This window comes from Anopheles darlingi, chromosome 2 (genome assembly GCF_943734745.1).
Source record: "Anopheles darlingi chromosome 2, idAnoDarlMG_H_01, whole genome shotgun sequence".
NCBI classification, from domain to species: Eukaryota; Metazoa; Arthropoda; class Insecta; order Diptera; family Culicidae; genus Anopheles; species Anopheles darlingi.
The window spans coordinates 1812501-1820000 of record NC_064874.1 but is presented as its reverse complement, the minus strand read 5'-3'; the positions used below and the strand labels follow the sequence as shown (position 1 = coordinate 1820000).

The following is a 7500-nucleotide window of genomic DNA, read 5'->3' as shown; positions in this document are numbered from 1 at the left end:
AATCGGGACGAATTCGTCAAGATGATCGAGATGTTGAAAGAGAATCGACCCATCGAACCACTTCCCGTGCCAGAGTTCGTCGAGGAAGAAGAGGACAGTGGCGCTGATAGTACGAGCGAATCGGAAGCGATGAAACGGGGCATGATTCCTGCACCGACGGAAGCGCCACCGAGTCTCATCATATCACGCCGCACGTACAAGACGGTGACGGAACAGACCGATCAATCAGCCGCGACTGACGCCGGTTCAGTGAAGGAGCAACGAAAAGAGAACGACAATACGGCTAAAGATGTGAAGATGGAAGAAGACGCTGACCGTAAGAGTGAAGAGCGTCCTGCAGCGAATGCCGCCCTGAATGATACCAAAACCGTCAAACAAAAGGAGGAACAACCGACAGAAACCTCGGCCCCGGGTCACGCGACCAAGGAAGAATCTCTGGAACTGGAAAAACCGGTGAAGACTGAAATGAACGCAAAGGAATGTGAAGCAATGAGTGTTGATACGGAGCCAGAGCAGACGGACAGCGTGGATGTTGCTACACCTGCTAAAGAGACGGAGGTACGAGATGTAGCAATGGAGGTCGATGAGAAGCCAGAGGTGCCTTTACCAAAGGCTGAAAAGGATGCTAGCCCCGGCGTTGCCGTATTGCCGTCGGATGCACCAGCGAAAGCTGATTCCGAGGAGAATCCACAGGAGGGCACCGAGGAATCATCTGACAAGGAATCTCTCGCAGCTGACTCTAGGAAAGAAGCCAGCGATAAACCATCGGCGGATAAGGCTACGGTTGGGGAGGCCATAGAAGATCCTCCTGTGATGGTGTCCGGTGAAGGTAGCGGTGCTGATTGCGATAGCGCTACCGCTGCCGTTCAACCGATGTTTAGCGAAGTGATCGAAGAACCGATCATGTTTTTCTATGGTCTCGGTGCTGGTGTCGAGAACGATATGGGCAACACAAAGAAGGTCGAGTCCGCGTTGGCCACAGCACACAAGGACACTGGCAATAATGGCGAAGGAACGAGCCTGTCTGGTGCGAATGGTGATGAAGCGGCAGATGGCGGCACGGATCCACCGACCGACGCCGACGCCGGGTCCGAGGTTGATGGAAGCCGAAACGCACCGTTGAAAAAGATCGCGATCACCAAAGGGAACGATACGCCGGAAGAAGATCGGCAGCATGTGAAGGTGGCGGCTGAAGAGGACGCGAATGGCAACCAACGAGTGGCTGCTGCTAGTGATGATGAGGTCAATGAGGAGACTGAAGCTAAGGAAGCACATAAAGGTAAATCAACGAGAGAAAAAGGCAATGGTAGTAAACGGACAAAGAAACCGAACACACTGGCTACGGCCGAAGAGGAAGAACCATCAGCCGATGCGAGAGTGAGTGCAGCTTCGCGAGGAAAGCAAAAGACGGAAGTTCCTAGTGAGACCGGTTCGGTGATGGTGGTTGAGAAGAAGCGTGGCCGGAAAGCGGCCACACCGCGTAAAGCGTCAGCGACTGTAGCAACGGTAGTGGTGAGCCAGGAAGCGGAATCATCTGAAGATGCCTCGATTAAGACCGATGCCGGTATCGTGGCCCATCCTCTAAAAACGGACGAAGCTGTTGAGGCCGATTTAAAGTTTAACATCAAACGTGACGAGAATGGTGGGGATGCCAAACATACGGAATTCCCGACCGAGCCGGAGAAAACCCTGAAGCTGGAGAAGAAGGAAGAGGACATTAAGGTGAAACTCGAACAATCTGCGACTACGGTGGCCGTTATGCAGGATGCTTCAAAGCAGCAGGAGTCCTCAGTGGATGGTGACGGTGATGCGGGTACAAAGAACGAAGAAGCGTCCTGCAAACCAGTGACGAACGATCAACAGAAGAAGCAGACTGATCTAGAGAAGGCCGCAGAAGAGGGTGAGGCCGGCACTGCCGAGGGGGAAAGTCCTACGAAAAGAAAGCGTCGACAACGGAACGGTCTGGGTGAGCATTGTTTCGCGTGGTGTGCATGGTGTGGGGTTGGTTTCGATTTCTTATAGATTTACTTTACTTGCTCGTTGCAGTTGATGGTTTGGACATATCGATGGTGCTGGATGCCGGGGCTGACGGTGGTGGCACCGTACGTCAGTCTCGCCGGATTGCGATGCAAAAGATCAAGGAAGAAATGAACCGACGCCAGATCGAGGACCAGATGCTGAAGAAGATGAAGGCCGATGCGGTGCAGAAAAAGAAAGATCTGGGAATGCAGGTTTCGGACGATGATGAGTACCGTAAATCGGCTTCATCGGACAGTAGTAGTAGCACGGATGGTGGCCTAGGCGGAGAAGGTGGAGGACGTCGCCGGAAGAAGAAAAGAAAGAAGAAGAAGGGAAGTCTGTTGCAGCAGCAGCAACAGGAGCAGCTGCTCCAGCAGCAGCTGAACAAGAAGAATGCCAAGTGGAACAGCGCGACATCGTCCGAGAGCAGCTCCGAGACGGAAGCCGAGGATTATTTTGCCGATGAGCACTACCACTCGGAAGAGGACGTACGGCGGACGAATGCACTCAAATCGGACCACGAGTTTTCGCCCGAGTCGGATCTGGAATCGGAGGCACCGGCGCAACCGTTGAAACGGGCCCGTACTGCGCGCAAAGCGAAAAGAGTAACCCGTGAAGAGGCAGAGGAGGAAGAGGAGGAAGAAGAGGATGAGAGTAATGAAGATCATGCGTGCCAGGAGTGCAAGAAGATGGATCAACCGGAGTGGATACTGCTGTGTGACTCGTGTGACAAGGGTTACCATTGTGCGTGCCTGAAACCGGTCCTGTTTACGATCCCCGAAGGCGACTGGTTCTGTCCAGTGTGCCAGCATCGTCAGCTGATCGTGCGCTTGCAGTCTAAGCTCGATCTATTCGATGCGCTACAGGCAAAGCTAGCAGCCGAAGAAAGGCGGCGCCGAGAGGAGGAACAGGTTGCGCGCGAAGCCGAACTAGCCGAGCAAGCGTTGGCGAACGAGCGCGAAGCGAGGTTACGGGCGGAGAAACGTGCCAGGCAGCAGCAGCGATTACTGGAGCGCGCCGATGCTGCAGCTGATCGACGATCGGCAACAGGTAGCAGCGATTCCGAGAGCGATGGGGATGACGATGACGGTGAGGATGCCAGGGAACGGAAGGAGGAGAGTAAGCGGCAAAAGCGTAAACGCCGGCAACGTCAAAGTCGTTCCGCGGCCAAAAAACGTCGCTCCGTTAGCGCATCCGTGAGCGATCGGTCGGAAAATGGCAGCCACAGTGGCAGTGGCTCGAACACGGAAGATTCCGATGACATACCGATCTACAAGCTGCGCCGTCGTGCATCGGCCAAGGTGAGCTACAAGTTTAACGAGTACGATAATCTCATCGACTCGGCGATACGGCGCGAGATGAGGAATTGCGAAGTTATCAACGATCAGGAGGAGGAGGACGAGGATGATGATCATCGGCGGCCGGCGGACGAGGATGAGGAAGAGGATGAGGAAGGCTATGGTATGTCGAAAGGCAAGGACATCAGTACAATCATCGAGGCGACGGCACGAGAGGAAGCAGCTCGCAAGAAGGCACTTTTAGGTGACAACAACAAGGATGCCATAGACAAAGCAGGCGCCGACGGTGACGACGACGACGACGAAGGACGGCTTGTCAATGGTGGTAGCGATGACGGTGAAACGAACGCCGCTTCTCGCAAGGCCGATCGCGTGGTCGATGAAGATGAGGATAGCGAGGGAGTAACGGGTGTGAGGCCGAAAGCGACTACCGGCGGCAAGAATCGTGGATCAGCGGGAAGTCAGGCACAGAAGAAGCGCAAAAAGAAGAAAAAGCTTTGCCAAATCGAGCTCAGCTCCGAGGAGGAAGCCGGAGACGATGATTCCGATGAGGATTTCAGGGGTGATGTAAGCGGTTCCGAGGACGACGAAGACGAGGAAGAGGACGACGATGACGACGAGATGAACAGTATGTCGGGTGATAGCGAAAGTTCGCTAGAGGTGCGCGGTCGCGGTAGCCGGGTACGAAAGCCGAGTGGACGAGCAGCGGCCACCAAGCGGCGAAGGATTGTGGAAAACTCGGACGATTCCGACGAGGACGAGGATGAAGACGCGGATCGACGAAGAAAGCCAGCGAAGGGAGGGCGCAAGGGTCGTGTTCTGGAGGATAGCGACGAGGATCTCGATCTGGATGATGAGGAGGACGACAGTGAAGACTACGATAGTGACGATCTGTGCAGTGACACGGAGACGGAACTGAGCCGGAGTAGTAGCAGTGGTTCCAGCAGCAGCAATAGCAGCTCCGGTGCCAGCAGCAGCGATGGTGACTGGCGTAAGAAGAAGAAGAAAAAGAAAGACAAAAAGTCAAAGTCGAAAGGAAAGGCTTCGAAGGCTACCGGTAGCAGTGGTGGTGGTGGCGCTGGCGCTGGAAAGCATATTGAGCGTCCGAAGAAAGCGTCCACTGGAAAGGGATCGGGGGCAAGCCGAGGGAAGAAAGGACTCGTCGCTGGCAGCTCTGACCGTAGCGCAAGTGATCACAGCAGTGAGAGTGGAAGTGATGTTGGCGGAAAGGGGGGCAAAACGATGCCCCGGATTGCGAAGAAACAGGGCAAGAAGACCGGACCGGCGGGTGCGACGGGTGATAGTGAAGGCTCGGTTGGCGCTGGTGAGAAGAAGACGGACCGGAAGACACGCGGCAAGAAGATCCATTACATCGTGGACGAGGATTTCGAAAGTTCGGATGATGGTATCCGGCCGGGTGTGCAGCGACCCGATACACCGCCGGAAGAGCGCGAACAGTTCATACGGCGTCAGGAGGAAATCAAGCGTATGCTCGCGGAGAACAATGCGGCCAAGGCGAAGGAGTTGGCAACTTCCAAGATTGACCAGCTGGTTGGTAGCGGTGGCGGTGCTGGTGCTGCAGCTGCCGGTAGTCGATCGGCGTTGAAGGATGGTTCCAAGGATTCGTTGTCGGTCGTGCCGATGCAGGTGATTGAAAGCGCCCGGGTGCTGGATATTGATTTCCTAAAGAGCACCAGTGGCAACACGGCACGCATCGCTACCGTCGACTCGGTGGTCGATTTTGATGACGAGCTGCCGGAGGATTTCGATCCGGACGACGAGATGGATGACGAGGCGCTTGCTAAGATCATGGAGGAAGAGGACTTTGCGCATCATCAGCTGAAACCGAGCGCAGTAGCGGTACCCGTTACACCCGGTGCAGCGGATGTGCCTCCCTCGGCAGCTGTGGCGTCCTCCACTGGACCTAAAAGTAGACGAAAATCGATCGATCCGGACGAGTTTGCTCTTCTGCAGCAGCAGCAGCAGCAGCAACAACAACAACAACATCGGGCATCTGCTATTGCTCGTGTCCCGGGAGCCCATGGTAAAGAACATGCACACTCTCCCCACCTTCCTCAAGCTGCCTCGCAGTTGCCAGTTAACCTCTCGCCATCCGGACCACCACCCTACTCAGCGATCGTGCAAAGTCCAATGAAGGCCTTACTGAAGACACCACCAGGTCCGGCACCACCGCCACCGATTACCGGTGGCATCCCAACGTCTACCATCATATCTCCAAATGTGGCGAGTACGGGAGGAGGGGCTTCCACCATTTTGGCCAACGCTTTACAGACCGTACCACCCATACCACCGCACCATCATCATGGACCGCATCCTGCAACATTACCTCCGCCCCCGTTGCTTAAAGAACCGCATATGAGCGGCCGGCCCGATGTACTAATGCGCCACGGTCCGGGTCTGGGTCCGAGTAACCTTCCACATCCATCACTCTCATCGCTTGGTGTACCACCGGAACTGCACCATAAACCGGAACTAGCACATCTCATCAGTGGGTTGACGGGTGTGCCTTTGCGCCTTCCGAAGGGTTCCGGTCCTCCGACACACCATGCTGGTGGTGGTGTTGCTGGCGGACATCATCGAATGCCGCCCGTTACCGGGGCTGGCATCACGATGCCTCCTTCGATGCTTGGTCATGCACCGCACCTGAAACCATCTGCTGGACCTCCACCACCATCAGCACCACCCGTAACGTCAAGCAATAGTATCGCCGCACACTCACAAGCACCAGCGGCCAGCACGGTGGCCAGCAACAGTAATGCCGAACGACGAGCTGGACGAAGGAAAAAGATTACCCCGCTGAGGGAAGATCTGAAGCGAAAGGGTGCCGGTGGTTTGCCTGCTGATACTCCTATTCCAGCTGCTCATCAGGAGGCCCCTGCCGCAGTGCCGCCGTCTTCACAATTACCGCTACCACCACCACCCCATCATCATTCGCAGCAGCCTCCCTTCTTAGCACATCCTCAACATCACCCACACCATCATCTCGGAGGAAGCCATGGTGTGCCAAGGTTACCATCGCACGGAGCTACGGGCCCACCAGTACGTCCACCACCCACCATTACAAGCAGCCATAATACCGGTAAGCATCGGGTAACTTCCGTGGGACCTACGGTACAGCAAAAGAAGGTTATCTCTAGTTCGTCATCCACATCGTAAACGATGAAAACCCTCTCGAAAGGCGGATTCTTGTTTTTGTCCAAATCCTCCACGTATTCGGGTTTGTTATTTTATTCGGAATCTCCTTTTTAATCGAAAACCTCGTCGGAAAATTGTACTGTTTCGAAAAAGTGTGTTTCGTATTCAAGATTTATGAACTGAACTTTTGAAAAACCGCACCTTACTATGTTTGAAATTATGCTGCATGACTACCAACCATATTCTGCATGACTACTACGAATTGCAAGCTTAGATTTGTGATTGCAATATGATTCTAAAATTTGCATTTCTATATGCGTGTTTCAGCTCAACAGAATGCTTCGGCCATAGCTGCTGCGGCGGCAGCTGCTGCCGCAGTGCAGGAGCTAGCAATCAAGGTCCAACAGACGCGACCCGATGGAGCACCCGGTGGCAATAATAGCAGTAACAACAGCGGTGGCAGCAACAGCGGTAGCAACATGCACATCAATGAACCTCCCATCTCGGTACCTTCTTCGGTATCACACCTTTCTTACCTGTAAGTTCTTGCCGTGTGCACCTCACGGAAAGCGAAAGGAGGGATGTTAATCCACCGATGTTTGTCTTTTGCTTCGTAGATCGGAAAACCCACTGTTTGCACATCGACTCGGTCCATTGCCCAGCAGTATTCTTGCATCCAGCAGTTCCAGCCTGCAGCGAATAGCCGCGATGAGCGGAGCAGGTCCACCATTCGGTGATCCGGCTGCATACAATGGTGGTTGGAAACAGCCACCAGGTAAACCTAAAACAACGGTTGGAAGTGGTCCAGGCGCACCACCACCGGGAATGATGGTTGGTCCACCGGTTGGACCATTGGAACACTATCATGGTAAGAATGGCGAAAATCACGTGAGCAGACGAGCATACTTGAACACATTCTTCTGCTTTTGTAGATTACAATCCCGCAACCCATTACAATCCGTACTACAATGTGCTGGATCGTGCGCATCATTTGAGGCCACCCAGCATTGGTGAGCTGCACCGGACT

At 54.4% G+C, this 7500-nt stretch overlaps 1 protein-coding gene across 1 annotated transcript in view; it reads left to right on the top strand.

The window, feature by feature from the left end:
* The window catches only part of LOC125948748 (remodeling and spacing factor 1), a 9494-nt gene that overhangs the window by 1071 nt on the left and 923 nt on the right, over positions 1-7500 (top strand). The window contains exons 4-8 of the mRNA XM_049675089.1: positions 1-1966; positions 2047-6417; positions 6801-7011; positions 7091-7341; positions 7406-7500. The exon at positions 1-1966 is cut by the window's left edge and continues 1 nt beyond it; the exon at positions 7406-7500 is cut by the window's right edge and continues 923 nt beyond it. Coding sequence (XP_049531046.1) covers positions 1-1966; positions 2047-6417; positions 6801-7011; positions 7091-7341; positions 7406-7500 — 6894 coding nt within the window. The remainder of the gene's footprint in view (positions 1967-2046; positions 6418-6800; positions 7012-7090; positions 7342-7405) is intronic.